This window comes from Canis lupus, chromosome 1 (genome assembly GCF_048164855.1).
Source record: "Canis lupus baileyi chromosome 1, mCanLup2.hap1, whole genome shotgun sequence".
Lineage (NCBI taxonomy): Eukaryota > Metazoa > Chordata > Mammalia > Carnivora > Canidae > Canis > Canis lupus.
This window is the reverse complement of record NC_132838.1, coordinates 4,044,353-4,068,540: the sequence shown is the minus strand read 5'-3', so window position 1 is coordinate 4,068,540 and position 24,188 is coordinate 4,044,353. Positions and strand designations below refer to the sequence as shown.

Here is a 24,188-nt window from a genome sequence, read left to right as displayed (position 1 = left end):
AGCCAGAACAGGCACCAAATGGAGAGGGAACAGAGGACCAAAGGACCAAAGGTGGTGTTTAGGGGAACAGGATGTCTCAAGCATGAAGGAAAGAATCAACAGAGAAGGAAAGACCAAATCTGGGACAAACTGGCTGACAGATGCACGTGTTCAGCATGGGACACACCTGGAACTCACACCCAGGGTCTCAGAAATCCCAATCCGTGTTTTCATCTCTACATGTTAGTTCTGAACTTACATAAAGCCTAACCAAGGGATACTCTGATCCTGAAACAAGGGCTCAGAAATCTGAAACATCTGGTTCTGATTCAGAACCAGATGGGTCACCTGCCCATCTCTGGAACACAGAGGATATCGTCTACACCCCTTACCTGGCGGGATCGCTGCCATGGTCCATGGGGTAATGGATGTCTCGGTGCTTTGGAAGGTGGTAACCCATCATGTAGAGATTATCGCCATTACTCACCTGCACACACAGCATCGAGGCAGGAGTAGAGGATGAGCATGCCCAATAGGCCTGTCCAGAAGTTATTGGTTGTGTCACTTTGAGTAACGTGCCCTTCTTAGACCTTCTACATTTTCACCCATAAACCACAATTAATAATGCCAACTTTGAAGGCTGCTGTGAGACTTGACATAGGATTGACAGTTCCCAGCACAGAGGCTGTCCTTGTAGACGTCAGCTCCCTGTGACTGGGTTCTGATTTTCTCTCTCTGGACTGAACCAGATCTAGAGTGACAAGTCACTGTACAAAACTGTTCGACCCATGTCTTTCTCAACCCTGTTCTATCTCATGTTCAAGCTTCCCCTTCGTTAACCAACCACTGGATCGCCCACCTCTGGCTTCTCTGCTTCCTCGAACTTGAAACACGGCAGGTCACAGTACTTAGAACAGATGCACATGACCTCCGAGGAGTGGAGGCTGAGGCACACTGCCTATCTCTTTGACACCTCACTTTGAGTTACGGTCTTCAGGGAATAATTGATGATATCGGTCCCTTTCCTCTCTCAAACTTGACAACTCAAAATATGTTCTAAAGGTACTGTGGGGTAGTTATCCAAATACTTTCCCTCACTGAAATTCACGTGTCACTTTTCTCGCCCACATCAAAGTCTTCCCGTAGATTACCCAAGTCCACGGAGGTTTGAGATCAGATGCAAATTTTAATTCTATGTAATCACCTCAATCATTTTATAAAATCATTTCAAAAGTTTCAGGCTGGTGCCACTGGGTCTCGGTGACACAGAAGCATTTGGTTGGTTTTATGAGATCCTCATCCTCTCTCCTCAAGTGGGCTTGTGCCTCCTCCACCTACTCCTTGCAGCCTTCATCCATCTGATGTGGAACTCCTTGGATGTCTGCCTCCTTCCCCCGGTGAGAGAATGTCAGAGCAGGTTCCATTTCACTCATATTTCTCACCCAGCACCTAGGGCTTTGCGTTGCTGTGGCAGGCGCCCAAGATTCGTTGGAAGAATCTATAATGTCAAAAACTTCCTGTACAATTTCTACATTTTTAAAGAAGTCTAAAATCTTTTGATGAGACTTACACATTCATCTGGTTCCAATTTGCCTCTCTGTGCAGGAACCTTGATCTTTATTTCCTTAAAAATGCACATGCCCATCCATCAAGCTTCTGCTTGACCTCTCCAGGGTCAGGGAGTTTATCAGGTTAAAGGGCAGATGGTCTTATGGTTACATGGCCTGACCCTCAGGTAATTCCATATGTCGAGCCCAAGCCCATCTGTCCCTTCCACTGACTAGGCACAGCTCTGCAGTGCAAAATTTCCACAAGTTTCGACTTGCTATTTCTCTTGGTAGACATCTGAGATCTCACAACCACTCACCTGCGTTGTGTGAAGTTTTTCTTCTTTAAAAGACACCTCCTCTTTCGATTCCTGTTACCCTGTCCTGGACATATTCTAGTTCACCACCCTTTAATTTCCAGAACCAAAGAGAACGTGACATAAGGAGACACGGTGAAGCACCAGGTCAAGTGGGGATGACATTCCTTGTACCCTGAACCCTGCTCCTCTACTGACAAACCCAGAAACAGAAAAAGGCGAGATTTTTCTTGCCCTCTTAAAGTTGGGACTATTGGCCACCGAATTTGGGGCTTCCTCAGAAGCCTGTCAGGAGAGGGCTTGGAATGAGACACTCCATAGTACCTTCTTTGGTTGGAAAAAAAGAGTGTTCTCATTACAATCTTCACTTCACTCTTCCCATAAAGGAACCTGGAAAGGTGTGTGACATGATGGTCACATGCTGCGAGGTCCCCACAGTGCTTCCCCTGCCACGGACCCCAGCCACGGCCCTGCACATCCATGGGGAGAGACACCTTAAGAACCTGTCACACGGGCCCAGACCAAAGCATTTTACATTTTCTTTCAAAAATTCTGCTAATCTTTTGAATGAGAACTCACCTTTGAAAAGGTAAGGTTGAGAACATGAACAGCATAGGTTAGAAATGCACACCATTGTTTTCAAACAGCAAGACAGCAGGGGAAAGAAGGTGCTGTCATAAATAGCGGGATCTTTTTCAAGTGTGCGTGTGCGTGTGTGTGTGTGCACAGCATGGCCAAGCCCAGTGCCCACATTCAGCATGATATGTGGCAAATTACAGCCCAGCAAACGTTCAATGGCCACCTTCTGCCCAACTCCCAATGGCCAATGAGCCCCTAAACTCATGGCAGGGTGCGGTGCCATGAGCTATTCAGCAACCAGCAGATAGACAAAAGGAAAGCCACCTTCTTGGAGAAAGGAGTATGGCTTCCTGTAGAAATCCCAGGCCTGGGGAAGGTGTGTCTATGTGGGTTTAAACCAATGAACTCACATCCCCATGTCATCTGGAAAGAGTTCCCCGAATCAAGGGAAACACAGAGATCTAGGCAGGGGATTTCTCCTTGATCACAGCACAGTGCCGTCTGCTTTTCAGTTAATGTCAGCTGCCTTCTCAAGTCACTGGTGATGCCAAGTCCTCATTTAGAATCAAGACCCTTCTCATAGAACCAGCTACCCAGCAGGCAGAGGTTCTCTGAAGTTTGAGCCATAAACCCCCTCTGACGAGGTCTGGTTCCACAGCCTACAAAGTCCTCAAATTGGTGCTCTTCCCCTAGAGTGCAGAGGGGCTGAACTCGGTGTGTGGTCCTTGCCCCCACGGACAGATGCCAGCTGCTCGATAGCTGCTCCGGCCTGCGGCTCTGGAAAGTGTGGCCCTCTACTGTCTAAGCAAGAAGGCCATGTGCAAGTGCCCACACACCCCTTCTCCTTTCCACCAGCTGAGACATAGTTATACCTTCTACCTTTAAAACGCTTTTTATCTTTTTAAATTAAAATTCCATCAGTGCCTCTGAACCCAAGCCCTTGATACAATGATTTCATCTGACTCGGGGTTCCCTTCATGTCCATATCGTACATCCTGTATGGCTCACACAGCAAGGGTAAGAATGGTGTGTGTACATGGGGCAGGAAAGAAGAGATAAGCAGGGGGAGAAATTGAGGTATTGTTGTCTTCAAAAACAAACAGTGTGTATGCCCTGGAGTCTACAAAAAAACCTTAAAAACTACTTTGGCCATCTTGACATAGTTTTAGATGAATGATCTTGTGAATCACACTAAAGCTCTCCTGCTCATATGAAGAGCGCCAACACTTTGCTTTGTGTTCTACCAAGAAAAATAGAAAACCACAGATCAAGACAAAGGATTTAGGCCACCTCCTGAAAGCGGGGGAAAAAGCTCTTACAAATCTCAAGAACTCCAAGATCTTTTTATTGATTTCAAATTCCAATAGAATGAATATGTTTTATCTAAATATTTTTATCACATAACTGAAACATTGATTTATTCTTTCAGAAATAGAGTTAAATACATCAATCTAGTTACAAATTCTAATATAAAGAGTACAAAATATAATGTTATAAATTGTATTTAAAAAAAAAGAAATACAAATTCTATGGTCTTTTGCATTTTACTGCCTCAAAGTATCATTAGCAAAGTTGATGAAGAATGAACGTTCTCCATGGGTCCCCTCACACAGGTGTGCTAGGGCTCTGCAGTGCACTTACACCACCTCTTGAAGTCCTGGCCTGTGATTTTTCTTTTACTCAGTGAACAAAATGCTCTGCACTCAGAACTCACCAAAGTTAAAGCAGTAAAACAGCATATGCTACTTTGTCTGGAAAGTGGGAAAGTCAAACACATACAGTCCCTCTTGTTTGTACATCATCGATGTTTGGGGAGTCATCGTTTATTTTGCTTTAAAGCAGGACTATTGATAAAGTGAAATATGGCCACAAGCGTCCAAGAGGTGCAGTGTCCTTTGGGCATAGATTGACAGGTGCAGTTGCTGTCCGCGATCCAGGGGACATGCATCCTGTGAGCCAGGAGTGCTCACTCTCTCGCTCTCTCTCGTGCCTCTCTCTCCAGTGGGAAGACTGAGCAGCTCCCTGAGCCAGCGCCCTGGAAGGCGTCAGAGAGACGGCACCGGTTACTGGCTGCATTCAACACTACATCCATCGGAAGGCAGTGCTAGATTACTAAATCTGTGCGTGTGTTATGCCCTGACACGGACGCTTGTGCCCTGACACAGATGCTCCTATAAACGTACGTAGCCTGTGCCAGAGTCGCCAAGTCTGAAGACGGCTCTTGACACCCTGGGCAAAATGAACAGCCCTTCACCTAACCCAGTGGCCGTGTGTAATTATTAACTAGAGTGATTTCCTGGAGCATGTTTTTATCAGGAAACCAGGGTCTTTCTTGGTTTCGAAAACAAGTAAGTATTGGAGGGACCTCTAAAAGCACTGAATACTTTTCAAAACTGGGAAGGCAAAATCCGCTTGCCTTGAAAATCTACTTGTGTTTTGACCAACAATGAAAAGTCTCCGTCTGGGAGTGCCAAGAGACCTTCCAAAAGCAGGCAGGAAAGTGGCAAAACAGCTAAGTGTCTCCCAGAGAAGAGGCATACCAGACGATTTTTCAGAGAATGTAAATGTTCATTCTTCAAAATTAAGGAATATGAGTGAATAACCTGAAAGACTCCTATAAGCTCATTATTTACGTGTTATTTGACTTCGACAACAAGTAAGAGACTTGAGCGGGGAGGCGGAGAGGGCGAGGCGAGGAGGAGAGCCAGGCCAACAGAGCCGCGCCAGGAACAGCGAGAGCGCAGGCGGGGCGGGGAGATACACGGAGAAGCTGTAGTGTAGACAACCAAACCCTTTATTGTCTAAGTTACATTAGACGCCAACACTGTAAAAATCCTGTTAAGAAACAAGGAAACAGCAGATCGGTAGAGGTAGTAGAAAGTCTGTAACAGTCAGAAGGTGACTTACAGGAGAGATCATGCGGAAATTACCATTCGAAAAAAAAGCGAATCAAAACATATTGGCTAAATAAATAAGAAAACACAAATCATATTAAATACTATGGTCAAACTGACATAAACGCATTAACAAACCAATACAATACTGATGACCAGTGGAAGAAAGAAACCACAGTCAGGCCCGAGAACAGCGTGTCTTGGAGGGTGGCATCCTCGGAGGGTCCTCCTCCGTCTGATTAGTTACGTGGAAACCTATTTCTGCACTCGGCACAGCACACACAGTTACGTAAAATGACTCGGCTGCACACTCCACCAGCGGGACCCCAGGCACGCACCCCTGTCTCCACCAGGCAGCTCCAACTGCCAGTGGGGCTCCCGGGTGCTGCTTCTGAAACAGTAAGAATGTACACGACACCTCCGTGTCACTTTGGGTACAGAATTGCTTTTAATAACTAGAACACAGAGAAACAGACAGGACTGAATCACTAACCCCTGTGCATTCCTGAACTGTCACTATTCACTTTCAGCCAAGAAAATGAAATGCAGAAATTATCACTTTGGGGAAACTATCAAAATGATCAAACATAAGTCAACAGAAAGGCGGCATTCTGATTTCTAAGGTGGACAGAGGAATGTGTCTCTGCAACTTTGCTCAAAATAACTTTACAGAAAACAGTCAATTACAGCTGCTCGATAGAATCTGCATGGATATTCCTAATTACACCAACACAACAGATCATTCTGGTACATATCTGGTGTATAAGTATCAGGAAAAAAATAAGTAGAAACGTTACATATACACACATACATATACATGTGCACATACATACGTGTGTATACATACGTATGTATAGAGAAGCTAGCCAGTTACATTGCATTGTTTGCAAGTGTTGCAAAGTAACCTGAACCTCAAGTAATTTAAATTCAGTAACAAGTAGAATTCAGAATCAAACATTAACTAATAACAACATCAACAATAATAATATAATAATAATTCAACAAATCATTAGAACAGGAAAACCACACTTCGGGGTTTGTGTGTGTGTGTGTGTGTGTGTATGTGTGTGCGTGTGCACGCACGTGTTTAAACAAATCTTTGTATCAGAAGCCCATTTTCTACAAAAAACTGCACTAATCCATTACCGTATTAAGTAAACTGTCGCTCTCACCAGTATTAAAGGTTAGGATAATTTCTGTACATGTAAAATTATTGCTTTTTTGAAAAATATATTTAGCATGCTCATTTTAATCCATTTCCTGCCTTTACAAAATTTCACAATTAAAAAAAACCTAGTAAAGCTTTTGCAAAAAATTTCACAGAACATTTTCATTCAAGGCAGCAGTAACTTTTGATAATGCATAAAATCATATGTGCAAAAATCTGAAACTCTCAGAAATATTACCATCACACATAGTGTCACGGTAACAGGAAAAGAAAATATTTATATCTGTGGAATACAATTTTAACGGCGTACACTGCACGGTTTAAGATCCTTTGTTACGGGCCTTAACCCCCACCACAAAAACTTGCATTTGCGGGACTGAGGAAGAGGTATATAAAGCCGCCCCCACCCAGGGGCCTGGGGACCTCCACGCTCTGGGGATGATGAAGGTACTCATCCTGCGGGGGTCCCCAGGCCCGAGAAGAAAAGACACCTACTTGCTGGGCTGGTGGAGGGACAGATGGGGGTGAGGTGGGGAGGGCGGGTAGGCAGGGAGGGAGGGAGGGGGAGCAGAAGTTTCCAGAGCACCAGGGCTCCCAAATCTGCTCAGGGATTCTCCCGCGATCAGTAAAACGGGTCTGGACCAGGAGGGTTCAGTGGCTAGAGAATTTGTTAAGACGGGCAGTCTTCCTTGATGAGCAGTTTGTAGAATGTAGCCCTGTTACAAAAAGGTCCTGAGAATAAACAAAGAAGCCTGCTTTTCTTAGTGTTCAACTAGCTCTTTTCCAAAGCAGAACAGAAGCACTCCCAGAGCTGCGTCTCCTCTGCGGGCTCACTGAGAGCAAATGATGGGAAGGACGGGGCGGGGGGTGGGGTGGGCGGGCAGGGGTGCCCGCAGGAAATGCACACGGACCCCCGAGGGCTGCCGCACGGTGGGGCCCCGTCACGGCCCTGCGCCACCACCTTCTGCTCTCTTACGGACCACTCTACGTAGCCCCTAGGACACAGAGAGGCCGTGGTGTTAACACCTGGCCGACCTCAGCTCCACCACCACTGTGTCTGGACATTACCCTACAGTCCTCCTGGGTGGCGGCGGCGGCTCCTGCTCAGGGCTTCCTCAGTGTCTTCTGCACACACACGAACCTCTCTCCAGTGTCTCAAACTTGTCTTGAACAGCACAGACGCCTGTGCCTGCCGACACCACTGTTTATGGTAAGAAAGCACGGGGCCTGGTCGATGAGCACATATATGCATAGAGAATATCTACGGGTGACTCTAGAGTAGACACACCATCTTCATTTATTCTTAAATGTTTAACAAGGAGGAGAAGCATTTCCCTTCGGTCTCTACTCCGGCTCAGCGGCTCCAGGATTCAAGGTGTCCGGGCGGGAGTCCTGCGGCTGATCTTCCACGAGGTGGTCAGTGTCGCTGTGGGGACATCCGCAAGGGGGCTGCTGACGGCTGTCAGGGGCACCGGGGTACGCTGGAAACGTGTCTTCAGGTTCCCTTTCTGAGAGGCACTGTCGGGACGGGATCTGTGTTAGAACGGTCTCTCCCCTGGATGAGAGAAAGCACACAACAGAAAAGCTCATTTCTGCCTCTTGGCATCTAAGTGCATTTTTCCTATCGATTCCTGTATCAACACCCCAGAACGCTGACCATGACCTTCACACGGCAACACCGCCAGGTCGGCCAACACCCCTGGTTTTAGCGGCAACTCATTTTGCTCAAGCATGATGATTTTAAATGTGCCTTCCTGGCCTACAGAGGCAGCTTTGCACCATCATTTCCAGGGATTCAGAGAGGATCATCAAACCTGTGTTTCGCATCCAGGAATGGCACATAATACCATCTAAACCAGCTCCAGAGGTTCAAAGGTGGCAAGACAGAACCAGGGGAGGTGGGGGGGGGAGATGCCCCAAAAAGCAGAATTCTGTAGTCCACAGCACATGTACAGGTGAGCAACAGTGCCAAACAGGGCCAGATTCAGAGGCTGTACGAACATGGTAAGAGACGTACAGCTCTCACGGGGGCCTGGGAGAAGCCACGGTGCTCCCGCTAATTTCCATAAAAAATCACCACGGCGGAAACACAGAAGGAGTGTTCTCAAGTCAAGTGCACTGCGAGGTAAAAATGGGACTATAAACGTGAGCCTGCCGCCTTTAGAGAAGGCTCTCCAACGACGTCGGAAGCATCGCTATTTGAACAATGGGTTTTACAATCCGAGGACAAAAACAACAGAGCACGATTAATCTCACTCAACCGCATTAACCTTCAGCTAAAGTCTCAATGAAGTGAAACCAACCGCCGGAAATGAACATGCATCCCTAAACCAGAGCACTCCCTGGGTTCTAACTGGTTTCCAGCAATGCCTCCAGGAACCCTGGGAAGCCATGTGTGCGGGGCGGGGTTGGAGGGGGGCGTCTGGGTGACATAATGAATTAAGCGCTTCTCTTCAGTTAATAACTTCCGAAAGCTCCCACTTAAAACAAGCCCTACATTGCTGACATCCAGCAGTCAACACCAAAGGACATCTGGTAAGAGACCCAATGAAAATTTTTCCGGGGTTCAGGGGGTGGGTGTGGTGGCACGGACAGAGGTGTATGTGACACGTCACAGGAACTCAGCGTCCTCAAGTAGAAGGTGAATTTCCTGCAGGAAAGCTGAAAATGAGGTTTCGTGTTTTTGCACGGTGACATCCCATCACAGAGAGATCGTCAACCAGGCACTTTGAGAACTGCGTCTAGATACCTTCAAGGAAGAGAGGTGGCCTTCGTGTTTGCCAGGAGAGAAATGGGAGCTACTGTTAGTCATTGAAGTCTCTACAAAGTTAACTGTGTGTAGCAAACAGACTTGCTGGCGATCCCCAGCAGTGTGCATTCCATACAAGAGGGACTGCGCGCCCCCCCCAACAGCTGCCTGGACTTCTCTTCCGTGGGACCACCGTACACACTCCTGCACGAGGCCAATGAAAACACGCCATTAGAGCAGTAACAGGGGGAGGAGCCCACCTCCATAAAGGACAGAAGTTTTAAATTGCAAAGGTCAGAAAGTTTAAAAAAAAAATGTTTATTTTCGAAGGACTGTGTAATCTGGAAAACCCTAATAACTGGGTTGTTAAAGTCAGTCCATAAATCTAGACACAGAGAGGTCTATTTTTTGCTTTAAAACTGAAGGGATGTGTTCAAATAGCATCTCATTTTTTTTTTTTTAAGGAAGTCATTTTCACTTACTGATTCACTGGGACCAACAGTTTATTATTACTCCATACGGCTGTCCTACAGGCCTTTTAGGAAATGAAAGAAATTCATCCAAGAAATCAGGCAAAGAAGAAATACAGCTACAGAAGAAAGGAGTCACAGAAATACTTAAATTAAGTGCACACATAGTATCTTGACACATGCAGGTTGCTTTCTCAGTCCTATGAGACAGGGTACTCAGAAAATGAGAAACATGTTTTTAGAAAATTTGACTTTCTTTTTTGCTGCCGTGTGAACTGTGGGCTTTTCAGCTAATGCGGAAGGAAACAAATATCTTTCTTTAATGCATTTCAATGTTCTAGGGATGGATACTGACTTCTGGAACTTTATGAGGCCTACTCTTTTCATCTTTAAAAGGTTAAGGGGATGTATATGTACTCATGCGTTGGGGGTCGATGACATAAACATGAAAAAAGCCTGGACCCTCCCAGGATACACACAAAACCCCTCAGTCTTCACACATCTGACACACGTATCACTTTAGACAAATCACTCATCACATCCACAACTTTTCATAGTTTTGTTGAACTTAAGAGAAAAATGGATAAAGTGTTTTTAAGTGTTTGCTTGGTTTTATGATTACAAAAGCTGCTTAGACACGAGCTGGATTTTGAATTTGATCTCTGACGCCGAGAATGTGAAAGTGATGGGAAACCAGACCGTACGTGCATTCAGGTACAACTGCTACGTGCCTTCTCCATCATCTGCATTATAATACCCATGGCTAAACACGAGATAGATTAGCGTCCCATTTATTTTCTCATTTCCTCTTATTTTGATTAATAGGATTATTTCTCTGAGCTTAACTATTTTTAAATAATATTTAGAATAATAAGAAATAAACTATTAATCATAGCCTTGCCTTTAAATTTTGGCAAGGAATCCAAACAAACTGAAAACACCAGACTTCATTATTCCAGCAAAAGTCAGTCTGGTCTTTTAAATCCAAAAACCAGGGGGGGGCGGGGGATTTGCAGGGAGAGAGGGCTATTTTTCTTGGTGCTAAATATTTTAATTTCTAATGTTTAACAACATAACAGAAAAAGACAATTTCTTCACGATACACACCGAAAGAAGCCTCCTAGGTTTGTTCCCCTCACCCCCAACATCCATATGACATGATAACAATATTTCAGCCTATTATTTTCAAAACACGTTCTTCCTAATGATGAATATTGGTGATTACTAGAAATTAAACATTTACTCAGTCATGCTAAATCTATGAAAAAGCACCTTGAAAATGACAATATGTATGAAGCCCTTCTCTCATTTAGAAGTTTGCTCCAAATATTAGCACCCTCATGATCGGAATTCAATGTATATTACTAGAAGCACAAACACTGGGCCCTGTATTCCTGAGGTTAGGGACAATTAGCCCACAGCCAGGTCGTGCCCCACTCAGGAGGTTGGTTCCTCACCTCCAGCACCCCAGCACGGTACAGGAGGTACCGTGAATGCCTGGGGAGCAGGCACTGTGACCCTGAGCCTCGGTCTGGATGTCCTATTATTGAATCCACAACGCAACGTCTAGGGGCTCGGAGATTGTCTCCACTCCACCTACGGAGGAATGCCTGCTGACCAGGGTATGTAAAGGGGCACTGCTCCCGAAACCACATCAAAAGAACATTAATTCACATCTCAAAGTGTTCATTCATTCTGACCTAATGGAATCAGATCAATTCTGACACGTGGACCCGGACCTCGTGCCTGACGGACTTTCACGCAGATACGCAGTATATGATGATTTGTCAGAATCAGCCAACACTGAACATCCTGCTGTAAGACGGCAGAGTAGGGCCGCTGGCCAGACGGCAGCAAGTGTACAATGATGCCTGCCTACCCTGGGGAGCACAGGGCAGCCCCCTAGGGCCCGACGTCTGGGTGAGAACACTGTTCTCAAGCCATACCTCCGCCCTTCATGGAACAACTAGTCTGTAAAACGAAACAAGACAGAAGAAGAGCCTCCGGAAGCATGCTGCTGGGTTCTGGCAAAGCCCGGAGACCCAGAGGAAGGGCAATGGCCCTGAATGTTGGTTTCTTAGCCCCGTTCGTGAGTCAGCATCCTGCCCACCGGCACCTGCACGGCAGCATGAACCCTATTCCCCTTGCCCACAAGCACGCGCCGTGTAGACGCTGCACCAAGGCTCCTCTGGTCACGGAGGGCAGGGGCTGGGCCCGGGGTAACCGCGGCTGCCAGTGCTCAGCTGGTGCTTCCGTGTTACTGGTCCAGAAAGGGTGCCGAGCGCTGCTGTCGCTGTCACTGTCGCAGTCACTTTATAGATGCAGGAACTGCGTGGAGTCACACGCCTGGGGTGGCTCAGATTTAGAGCTTCCCACTCAGAAGCCCAAGATCTCAACAGTTTGTATCAGTTTGTATCATCTAGGTCTCTGAACACAGAATTCATTCCTCGTGACAGAGTTTTAACGCTGGAAGCCACACACATCGCCACCACCACCAGGATCCCCTCATCCTCCTCCACTTCAAACCCACATATTCGCGTTCCTGTTGGACATTCTGAGATGGATCCCCAGGAAGCACCCCAACCCAGGCTCACATGTGCCCATGACCCGGGTTTCCTCCTGCACCTCCTCCAAGTTCCATGCTAGGGGCCAGACTCCTCACGTGAGCTGGTACCTGCAGCCAGAATCGGGGTCACCTCCACCCCTTTCCCTTCCTTCCCCCATATCTCAGCTCCTGTGCCCAAACACCTGCATGCCCAGTTCCACCCTAACTTGGGCCCCCGTGTCCCATGCAGACGACCCCATGCACCACCAAAGTGGTGCTCAGCCACCTGTGTGGATGCCGTAACCCATCTGAACCCTGACACCCCCTCTAAGGACACAACACTGATCATGCTACCCCCCGGCTCAGGGCTCTCCACTGCCCTTAAGAAGCTTCCATCCTCCAGCACCGCTGAACTCGGTGTGGCTCTTCCAAGGGAATGTGCTGTTCCACCCTTGGGCAGGATCCCAAGGGCAACACCACCCTTGCCCCCACATGGTCTTCCAAATGCCCAAGTCCAGGTCCAGGACCCTTACCTGCACCATTGCTGCTGTGCTGCTTTGCCCTGTTTCCTTGTCTAAACCGCCCCCCAGCCCTGAACACACAACAGAGCAGGAAAAGTATTTGCCGTGTGTCCCCAATATTCTGGTTGTCTCCCTAGTATTACGGAGCCTGGCACGTGGTAGGTGCTCAATAAATATCGTTAATGGGTGAGTAAATGATTTTAAAACTGAATTTGCATCAATTATGAATATTTGTAAAAGTCCATTAACTTTAAGTGTAACATCAAATGATTTCTGCATGAATACAAGATGTTATATGATCACAAAAAAAAAAAAGCCCACAATGCACAGCTTCTCAAGCTGTCAAGAAAGGAATCTGACTTACATATTCCATTATTTAATATTAGGAAAGCATGCCACACATGAGACAGAACATGGCTGGTAAGTAGCATGAGTCCTGCTCTGGACAAGTAACCACAGAATAGCTCCCTGGATCTGTGGTACCCTAAACCTAACACAGCAGCTGTGGGTTTTTTTTTTTTTTTTTAAACATTGAGAACTATAGGATGAGGGAAATACCAAGATGTAAACCTCTACCTGTGACTGATATGGTTTCCAGTCGTCTCAACAGACACACCTCTTTGAGAATTCTGAAGGTTTAAGCTAAAGAAATGGAATTTTCGTGGAGAATCAGAACATTCAATGATTCATCAGTAACAGTACTGTGGGACGCCTGTGGGGCTCAGCGGTTGAGCGTCTGCCTTTGGCTCAGGTCGTGAACTTGGGGTTCTGGGACTGAGTCCCGCATCGGGCTTCCCACATCCCGCATTCCTACTAGCAGGGGGCCTGCTTCTCCCTCTGCCTCTGCCCTTCCCTCATTTGTGCACACTTTCTCTCAAATAAATAAATAAACAAATAAGTAAATAAATAGATGAATAAATAAAATCTTTATTTAAAAAAAAAGGCAATCGTAACAACGGACAAAATTACTAGCAAGGGTCACCATCTCAAATGTGGACAATCAGGACTGAAAAACCGTAACACACAACAGGGCATTGAATCGAGTTCATATGAAGAAAAGGCTTTTTAGCAACAAACGGGAATTCTAAAACTGCAATAAAACAAGAACAGAGGCCCCGATGTGGACACGGCCATTCCAAGGTCCACCTGTACCTGGGAGCGGCCCGGCCTTACCGGTTGCATCACTGCTAACCTTCCAGTCCAGGAACGCTCTAGCGGTTCCCGGGGCGCCTCCATCACTATCGCCATCCTCAACAGCCCAGAGTCCCCCAGATGGTCACGTCTGTCGGGACAGGATGTGCGCGAGCTTGGTCTGACCCCGAGACAGGGCCTGGATGCCTGTCTGGCAGCACAGAAACACCTCTGCCCTGACAAGGGGGACCGTGTGTGGACTCGGAGGCCTGTTAGAAAGTGAGAAGGTCCTCAGAGGATGCAGGTAGCAGGAGAGGGTGCAGTGACATTCTGTGAGGGGACCAAGGCGGGGGGCTCGTAGCCCGGGACAACCTGTGAGGTGGCCACGAGGATATGTGCACCCAGTTCCTGGGGGGCACAAGTTGAGTCTTCCAGCAGCGCGTGCCCAAGCACGGGCACATCTTGCGGACGCCGAGCTGCAAGTGTACGGGGGTAACACGCACATCAGGGGTGTGTGCACACGGGTACTTGTGCACGGTGGCTGTGCTGGCAGGAAGCAGATCAAGGAGGGGATGTGGCCACGGCGCCCTGGCCGCTAGCAGGGCACTTCTCATGGGAAATACAAAAGCCCCACGCTGAAGGAAGAAGACGGCAGAGTGCTCTGGAACAAACTGGCACAGAAACCTCGTGGGGAGAAAGGTAGGGCCGTCTAGTGTGGCAAAGCCTCACCCCCCACAGGACCCAAGGTGGCTGTGAGGACCTGCTGTGTCCTTGTAACTCGTGGCCACAATGGCCAACAGTGTCTGGCAAGGGTCCAGGGTGGTCCCCAAGGGCCAGGTTCGGCACCAAAGCAACGCACAGGTATTCACGCTTGTGGTACAAGCCCGTCGGTGCCCTGGTGACGCGGGCCTCACACACGCCTCTTCCCAGCTGCCACGAGAAACCCCAACAGCTGATGAATCGAAGACCTACTGGCCCGGGGCCCTCTGCGGAGGCGGCGTGGTCTCCAGCACCTCGGAGGTCCCGAGACTCACACGCCACCGTGGGCACAAGGGGCGCATTAGCAGGAGTGTGCCAGTGATGACGCGCCGCCATGGGAGGCGAGGCCATCAACAGAAAGCACGGGCAGCAGACACATACCGGCGCCCAGCCTGTGGCCGGAAACACCCACTTCCTTGGACACTCAGTGTCAGAGACTGAGAGCCGGGGCGCACTCGCCCACGCAGACCTCGCCCTTGTGACGACATTCATCATCGGCGCCGGCACACGGGCCCTCCTCCTGCACTACTTACCCCTTGGCCTCAGTCAGCTCACGTCACACGGGCTTCCGACCCCAAGCCCTCCAGCCCCCTCCTCCCGGGGTGGGGGTCCCAGTGTGCATCTCTTGCCTGGGCAGTGACGGGCCAGCTCATGCGGACAGGCCAAGGGCTTGTGCCACCACCCCAGACCAGCACAAGGGGCTCAGGGACCCGGTGCCGTGACTGCCCACGCCAGCGGGCAGGGACCCTGAGCTGCATGTTGGGATGACAGGGCCACGGCGACTCCCGTGCTGCTGGGGGCAGCAGGTGTCATCAGCATAGTCACCACCCAGGACTCGACTCTCTGATTAAAGTGGGACATCTGCAAACAGGCTAATGTCCAATTAAAGCACAGGGCACCCCGATGCCAAAGGAAGACCGACTGGGGGGCCGATGGGACAAGCGGGCGCGGGGTCGGGGAGAAGGCCGCCCGCCTCGGGCCAGTGGCTGGGGACAGCACCACGGCAGCGGCGGCTCCGCCCCCAGTGCCCTCCCGGGGTCCGCGGAGGCCCAGGCCCAGCGGCGGGCAGGTACCTGTGTGCGCCTGCGTGTGCGCCCTGAGGTGGCTGGGCTGGTGGAAGCGCTTCCCACACTCCACGCACACGAAGTCTCCTTGGCGGGCCTGCGTCCGGAGCATCCCTGGGCGGTGGTGGCCATGGGTGGCGCAGGAGGGGCGGCGGCAGGGGAGGGGGAGAGGAAAACACCATTAGTCCAATGGTGACAGGGGCGCCTGAGGGCCTGAGGCATGGCCGGGGCAGCATGAGGCACGGCGGCCCGTGGAGTGCGGGGCCTCAGGGCACCAGGACGCCCTCCCGCCATCCACCGCCGGCGGGTCAGGGTGGCGCTGCAGGGACAGCCATGTGCGGGCACGGGGAGGCGGCCTCCTGCTCACCTGTCTCCACCGCGCCGGGCCCCCCGCACCGACCGCCCACCTGGCCCCTTACCTGTGTGCCTGCGCCCTCTGGGGCACAGCCAGGACCCCCGGGAATCGGGCCGGGTGTAAGTCCCTTCTGCGAGGATGGGGTGCACACGGCCCTCACGGGTCCGCCTACGGGGGAGCTCCCCGGGGGCTTCCCGCCAGCCCCATTCTCACTCGATGGGAACACAAAAACCCCAACTGGGAAAAGTTCTGCCTTGAGCAACAGCTATAGAAATAAACGATGCTCACTGCACCAAGCGCGTCTGTCCCTAACACCTGAGTGTCAAAAATGTGAAAGGCAAATGGAAAGGATGACAAATGATCTCTGTCAAATCAGCTGAAACCAAATTCTCGCCCCAACTCAGAGCGCGTTGACAGCATCATACGAAATTGCTGTTAGGCCGCAGACGATGTGCAGACATCAGAACCCAAACGTGCAGGCGCTGTCAGGCCACCCGTGTGGGGTTTCTCACCGGGCGAGTCGTGGACATGGGCCTTGGAGACCCTGCAGAGCTTGCCCACAGCGTCCTCCACCTCCCACTGCCTCATTAGGGGACCAGAACACTTTAACCCGCACTCACACCACAGTCACCAACGCAACAGCACAGGGACCACGGTACACAGGCCTCGCCGGCCCTCACACAGGGAAGCATCACTGGCCAGTATCCTTGGTGCCCGGGGTGGCCGCCGTGTTTGACCCCAAGCACTACGGGGACCACAGGCCTGCATCCAGACATCCGCACACACCCGGTCCTGAGCACACCTTCCTGACGTGGAAGCTTCACCAACGGAACTCGAACATCTTCTAGGACTAGCTCTCTCCTCGCCCGGCATTTGATCCGCAAAGAGCTCAACTTCTAAGGCGATTCTGCTGCCCAACCCTACCCCTTAGCAGCATGACTGAGGTGCATCATCCTACGAGAACGTTCACTGGCCAATCCCTCCAGACCCATGGATTCTTCTCCCACCATCTTCGTCTTCACACGCTAAGTCATCACAGTACTTTCTTGGACATGACCCTTCAGCAGCCTATTTCCTACCCAGGCTGCAGCTCTTCTGCTTGGCTGACCACACTTCCCTGCATCAAGGATGCGTCGGTGTGCGCGCGCCTACACACGGCCCTACAGTGCACTTTGCCTTATCGTCTTCTTTTCGATTTTAAGTCTTAAAAGACCCCTTTGCCCTTAGTGGTCAATAATACTGCACCCAAGCTACTCCACAATTCTGAGCTCATCAAAAAGGTCATAAACTTCATCTGAATCGAAGACTGTCTGGTGAGCAACAGCTCTAACACTGTGACCCAGAAACTTGGGGTGTGTGAGAAAGGAGGATTAGCTCAACCCGCTTAGGCTGCCACACACGTGCCCGTCTGCAAGAAGGAGGAGGAGCCTGGACACGCTGTGTTGGGACCCTGCCCAGAGCCAAACGAAGGACGCACAGACCTCCACCATCCTCACAGCAACATGTCCTTGGTAGAAGATTTTGAGCCCCAGTAACAGGGTCCTGAGGTCTTATTCTATCTAGAATCATCTCCCTCTAGGGATGCCTGGGTGGCTCAGCAGTTGAGCATCTGCCTTCGGCCCAGGGTGTGATCCTGGAGTCCCGGGATTGAGTCCCACATCAGGCTCCCTGCATGGAGCCTGCTTCTCCCTCTGCCCGTGTCTGTGCCTGTCTCTGTGTCACTCATGAATAAATAAAATCTGTTAAAAAAAATAAAAAGAATAACCTCGCTCTATTATCCTCAAGTTTTTGTTCTAAAATCCATATTATCATCCCACATTGGTTGACCACAAAGTATGAAACGCAGATTGTGTATCATTTTATTACTATCCCAACAAAAAACCTCTCCTACACTGATCAATGTTTGCGAACCTGACCTGAAGGCCATGCTGCGGAACGGTCACAGGAAAGCAGCGCGTCTCTGACTTCAATGGCTGTAGCCTGATTCCCCCCAGGACGCGACGATGGTCATCCCTTGGATCACCCTGCCTCTTCTGCCAGGCCCTCTGCACAAACATCACCCCGTCCACGGACAGGCGGGGTAAGGCCTCCGAGACGCATCCTCCTTGACTTCCAAGAGGACCCGATGTCTCAGAGGCACCTCCCGACGGCAGTGCTTGCCGTGCCAACAAGAGGCAGGCACTGAGAAATCAGAGTTGCACAGCCACTCACAAACACTTCGCGGATACACGGACGATGGCTCTACTTGGAAGATTTTCTCCCGTGTGTGTCTGCCTCTCCCACTACACAGTGACGCTGGACATGTGCTCACCCGGAGGCCTCCACAAGGAGCTGGGACCTCTTCTGCAGATCGAGCATGCGGCAAATGCCTCAGACCACAGAATGAGTCGTATGGACAGACTTGTAGGGTCAGACAGGCCAACGAGACGGCTTTGAATAGAGATGCACTGAACTTTCTAGATTTGCGACGCACAAACCAATGGAACAGGCCCAGTCCACATGGAACAGGCCCACAGCTGCCAAGTGGGAGGCAAAAACCTTAAAAATCTGAGTCCCTGGCATATTCAGTAATGCGTCAATAGTGTGATTTGGGGGAGCCGTCCACACTTCCCAGGCTGCAGTAAGGGGAACAGAGCCTCCATAACAGGAAACATTCTCTGTCCACCCCTCAGATTTCCTTCCCCTACAGCACTTTGAGAGCCACACATAAACATTCAAACAGGAGAAAGGCACCGGCCAAGGCCCTAGAGGAGCCGCTACAGGTGGGACACCTGAGAAGGGGGCAGACCCACTAGGGTGATGGAGAGTCAGTAGGACTTCCTCCAGGAGTGCAGGCCTGGCCCCAAAGTCGAGACTGTAGCCCTGGGGGAGCCTCAGAAGGAAGGGCTGCACAGGGGAGCACCACTCCCTCCCCGGGGCATCCCATCAAGCTGCACAGCCCCCCACTCAGACACCAGTCCAGACGAACCGATCTCCGTTCTTCCCTAAACCCGGGAAGCCACAGTTCTAAAAACACACTGATTAGTATATTACAGCCAAAAACTTCAGAACACTCCCCTTTAGAAACCCAAGGCAGCATGAACGTAAACACCCTCAACTGCTGACTCACACCTTGCTGTATTTCGGTGCGCCTGCTGGAAGAGCAAATAACCCTAGAGGAGCACACCTGCATTATGAACAACTTCGCATCTTTCACATGCAAAAGATGACTATGTAACCTCTCTTAAAACAAACAAACCCATAAAACCCTGTGAACCAGTTATTTAAAAATTTTTAAAGAATGAGAAAGACATTTCAGGCTACCATGTACTTCAAATCTGTCATCTGAAACTCTCCAAACCTTACCTTTAAAATCACTTTTTTTTTTTTTTTTGAGGAGGGAGCAACACAGACCCACAAGCAGCACAAAGGGCCTTTACAGAAGCAGGAATGCACTCACTGGGCGTCAACTGGCAGGTGCACATCTGCATGACATGTCACAAGTCTGGGCACTAAATGGAAGTCATCGACACCGTGGCGCGAGCCTAGAGCTCAGGGTGCTGGGGGCCGCAGTCACCAGGAAGGACCAGGCAGAGGGTCCAGTTGCCAGAAACACAGGTATTCACTGAAACTTGCCCACCTTCGGGTGCCTACATCGTCTCAGCTTTCAGATCCAAGAAAACCCAAGCCTAAAGGGATGAGGTTGCCATCAGGTCTGAAGTTCAATAGATATATTATCTCATTTCATAGCAAATAATTTGCACGATTGGAAAACACCCCCAGACTATGAAAAGCTCACTTAATTTAACTGAAATCTGAAAATGTGGAAACTCTAAGCCACATGGCAGCCGTGCCATGCCACCTGCTAAGGGGCGCGTGCCTGGCTACGCCCACGCACGGAGCCCCTCTGCCTGAAGGGACCACACTCTTAGACACAAGGGTGCTCGCTGTGCCTACAAGCTTCTCAGCAAACACCATGTCTCAATGATCTCTGGGCCTCCAGGCCTTTAGCTTTGTTCCAGAAAGCTCACAGGAAGTGCTGGCTCTGAGCAACCAGGAACAGACACCAGCCTCGAACAAAGGCCCTGCGGGCAAACCTCTAAGGCTGAGGAACCTCCGAGTGTTCTCCTAGTTGATAAACACCTTGGCTTTCTTCTTGAGCCAGAGGCATGGCTAACGGAGCCAGGACGGCTCCAGTGCACGTGGGGATCCGGGCAGGTTCCGAAGTCCCCGGAGAAAACCTGGAACTTTGTGAGAGACCCGCCTTTCTGTGCCAGGCACCCAGGCCACCCGTGCATCCCACACAGATTTGGGATACCTCACTGGTCACCCAGCTTCCACCAAAGCCTGAGCCACATTCCCCAAAAGTCCTTCCAGCTTCCTGGAATTTGAGGCTCTCAGGCCATTTTTGATGGTGACCTATTTTAATGACGGTGCCTGATGAGCTCATAGGGGTTTCTGCGGACCTGCTTTTCAGTTTTTAATAGCAAATCCTTAGATTTCCCAGCGCTCTGTTAAGTGAGAGGTCAATACTTAGACACTGGCAGGAAAGGAAAAAGGCCACTAAATGTGTATCTTTTCTGGAATTTTAGCTCAGTTGTCCCCTAAACTTTGTATGGTACATTTGTACTGGAGGGCTTTGCTCCCTGATGCCAGTGAAGTGGCCTGGCTCAGTCGGTGGAGCACAGGACTCTTGATCTCAGGGTCATGAGTTTAAGCCCCATGTTGTGCACAGAGCTCACTTAAAAAATAAAAATAAAAATAAAACGACAAAGGGCATCAAGGCTGCCTGCTGCTGTCAACCTGCAGCATTTCCAAGTGAACATCACCAGGAGGGAAGCCCTACAGGGACCGTCAGGTTAATGGTCACGGCACCAGGCATCTGCACCCTAGCAGGCAGAGCAGCAGGGGCAGGAGAGGGGTGCACGTGCTCCTTCCTCTCTGTCCTGTTTTAGATACCCGCCAACAGGCAGCATCCCAACCTCCTAAGGAGGGGCTCGTCTATGAGGCCTGAGGACCGGATGAGGATCATGGTGACAGCGCTCCCGCAGGCAGGCAGGGAGGGGGCCCGCTCGTCTTACCTCTGTGCTCTAGTGCAGGACCATTGGCACCCCAGCTCTGGTACAGAGAAGCAAAGTCCTTTGGAATGTACGTCTTAAAAATATTGAGGATGTCCAGGCGCTTCTCGTGGCCGTCAGACATGGGCTCCTGCTTGCTGGCGTGCAGGGCGGGCGGGCCAGGCAAGGCTGCGTTCCCCCTGGGGCCCGCCCCACCACTGGCCGGTGGCCGCAGCTCCTGGCCGGCCTTGGAGGGGGGCTCGCGGGGAGGTAGAGAAGGGCCCCCATCACCTTTCACGTGTGGCTGACCCTGAGGCTGAGGGCTGAATTTGGCTTTCAGGGGGTCCGGGGCACTGTGCTTATTTGGGGGGCCGAGGCTGGCCCCCGCGGGAGGGATGATGTACTTGTCCCCTGGCCTCCCACCAGCCGGGGGCTGGCTGCCCGCCCGAGCAATAACAGAGGGTGTGGGGGTGGCACTCCGGCTGAAGCCGCTGCCCCCCGTGGGCCCGGGTCTAGGGCTGGCCTCCTGCCTGGGCTTGGGCAGGGGCGGCTGCGCAGGGGCTCCGTGCTGCTCGGGGCCATGGCCAGGCTTGGCCTGCCGGTGCCCCTCAGGGCTGGCCACCCAAAGTGCGCAGGGGCCCCCGGGGTGGCTCTCCTTGCTCTTAGGCATGCTAGCGGCTTTTGTGGTCACACCCAGCGGCGAGGAACTGCTTTTGGGCCCTGGCGCCCCTCCCGGCACCTGGGTGCGGGTGAACCGAGCGATGGGCAGAGGCTGGCACTCCTTGCCCCCCAGAGCAGGTGGGGGGCCCGTGCGTCCACTCCGGGCTAGGAAGACCAAGTTGTTTCTGATGCTTTTGTAACCATTGGGCTGAATCCACTGGGGGGCCATGGAGTTGCAGCTGACCCTGTGCCAGACGCGCTTGTGCATCCACAGGACCTCGGGGTAGTAGGTCTTGTGATTGCAGTAAGGACACGGGTGAACAGCCAGCGCGGCTTGCAGCGACGAGGCCAGTTCCTTACGGCTGGGGTCATCCCGACTTGACCTCTCGCTGAGGTCCAGCGGGATCAAGTCTGGGGCCAGCCCCTTTCTTCCACCGCCTGTGTGTCCCTTCATGAGCAGGTCGGACAGCTTCTCCTTCAGGTGGTTGGCTGGGCTCTCAGACAAGAGCTGCAGATTGGCTCCTTCTGGAAAAGTCTGACCCAAATGCAAAGGGAAGTTTGCAGCATCCCTCGAGACGGAGACCTCCTGCTTCAGGTGAAACCCTGGCGTCTTCAAGTCCACAGAAAACCTGGGCTGCTCGGATCTCTTGGAAGCATCCCTGCTCCTGTTTTCAAGGGTGGACAATGACGATGCATTCCCGGCTCTGGGCTCACCAGTGTCTGTTTCCGGCGCGTTATTTCCAGGCGCATGGCTCTGGTCTCCATTGGAGAGCACAGTCGGTGCTACTTCTTCAGAAAAGCAGAAGCGGTGTGGCTTTCCCCCTGGAGGATCAAAATGTAAAACGTGAAGTTACCATTTCTTGTCAGAACAGAAGGAGACACAGAGCAGCACATCCAGAGGTCTTGTGGCCCCCGCACAGAGGGCGCACTGGTCCTCGGGGACACAATGTGGCCACTCCCCAAAGCACTGTCAAGAGCTGACCAGATTTAAGGGCAAAAGGATGGTATTTGGGGTGGGGCTTCTTTTTTTTTTTCAGAAGATTAAGTAACTCAGCAGACTGTCAGGAAATATAAAATCTAGTTGCCTATAATGACACAGCTACTAGTTAACAGAGGCTAACTAGTTACCTCAAGAACCAAGAAACACCTGCTCTATAACAGCACAGGGCCCCCTCTGCCCCCACTGTGACATTCAGACAATTCCCTAAATGTAGTCATGGTTAGGGATCCCGTGGACTTAAGGCAAGAAAACCCAGAGAGGTTGATGTGCAGCCCATGGTCACACAGAGGCTGGGCCCCAAAACAGCTTCTTCTGCCCAGGGGATCCCGTGGCTGCCTCAGGAGTTTCTGGGCTACGGGTTGACTGTAGACAGATCCAGAAAGGGCCCCCGTGACTCTCTCCCTTAAAGTCCAAAACCGTGATACCCGAAGTTTTCCTTCAGAGGCCTGAGCAGGAAGGCTAAGTGAAGCTACTCCTCCCCTCTCCTCCCAGGAGGGATGCCCAAGAGAAAGAGCATGCCCAGGTCAGGGACCCTGGACTCTCTGTGCCTGCAGTTTCCACCTGCAGTGTTCATGCAAGACACATAGCCTGGTGCACCTGGATGCCTTGCCACGAGGAGGCCCACCTCCTCCTCAACCAGGCTGCAGGTGGGCATCGGCACCAGGTGGAAGCAGGGCTCCATGCCCTTCACACCATCGTGCTGGACCCCACCACACCCCAAAGGGATTCAAGACAACATGGGAAAAACCCCATTTGACATTTGGGGTCTGATGACTTCGGGTGTTATGAGATCAATGCCTGGAAGGTGTGCATATGCTTCTGGATAGCTTAAAACTTTCCCGACTACAGAACACGAGTTCTTCATCATGGACACGCCACTGGGCATATTTTATCTCCTTAGATAAAACCCTGTCACCTCTGGAATGGGTGGGTTAAAATGTCAGGTGCCTACTTACAGCGAGGCCCAATATTCATGGTATTTTTTTTATTATTTTTTAAAGATTTTATTTATTTATTCATGAGAGACACAGAGAGAGAGAAGCAGAGACACAGACAGGAGAAGCAGGCTCCATGCAGGGAGCCCGACATGGGACTCGATCCCAGGACCCTGGGATCATTCCCTGGGCTGAAGGCAGGCACTAAACCACTGAGCTCCCAGGTGCCCCTTGATGGTCTTAATGTAAGAGTATTTAGAGACTTAAACATTTGCAGTAGAACATATGTATCTATTTACAAAAAAAAAAAAAAAGGTTCTTTAAACATTTTCTAAGTATATTTTTTGGAGTTAAGACTCAGGAATCCCATCAAATTGGTATTTTTTTAAAAATGTATGCTGAAGGATCTTCATGGCAGCATGAAGAGAACGCACTTTGACACAGGTCAGGATGAGCACAGTAACAAATGCGCAGTTTCA

At 50.6% G+C, this 24,188-nt stretch overlaps 1 protein-coding gene across 10 annotated transcripts in view; it reads right to left on the bottom strand.

Annotated features, from left to right (window-relative positions):
- ZNF516 (zinc finger protein 516) overlaps positions 1 to 24,188 on the bottom strand; it is a 124,391-nt gene that overhangs the window by 3,871 nt on the left and 96,332 nt on the right. For 8 of the 10 annotated variants that reach the window (XM_072819515.1, XM_072819510.1, XM_072819494.1 and 5 more), the window contains 3 exons: positions 21,139 to 22,596; positions 15,733 to 15,837; positions 3,747 to 8,039 (listed from right to left, as the gene is read on the bottom strand). In XM_072819515.1, the coding sequence (XP_072675616.1) occupies positions 8,023 to 8,039; positions 15,733 to 15,837; positions 21,139 to 22,596 (1,580 nt within the window). In that variant the 3' untranslated portion in view covers positions 3,747 to 8,022. Of the gene's footprint in view, positions 1 to 3,746; positions 8,040 to 15,732; positions 15,838 to 21,138; positions 22,597 to 24,188 lie in introns of those variants that run through there. The other 2 variants (XM_072819538.1, XM_072819530.1) reach the window with 2 other exon arrangements.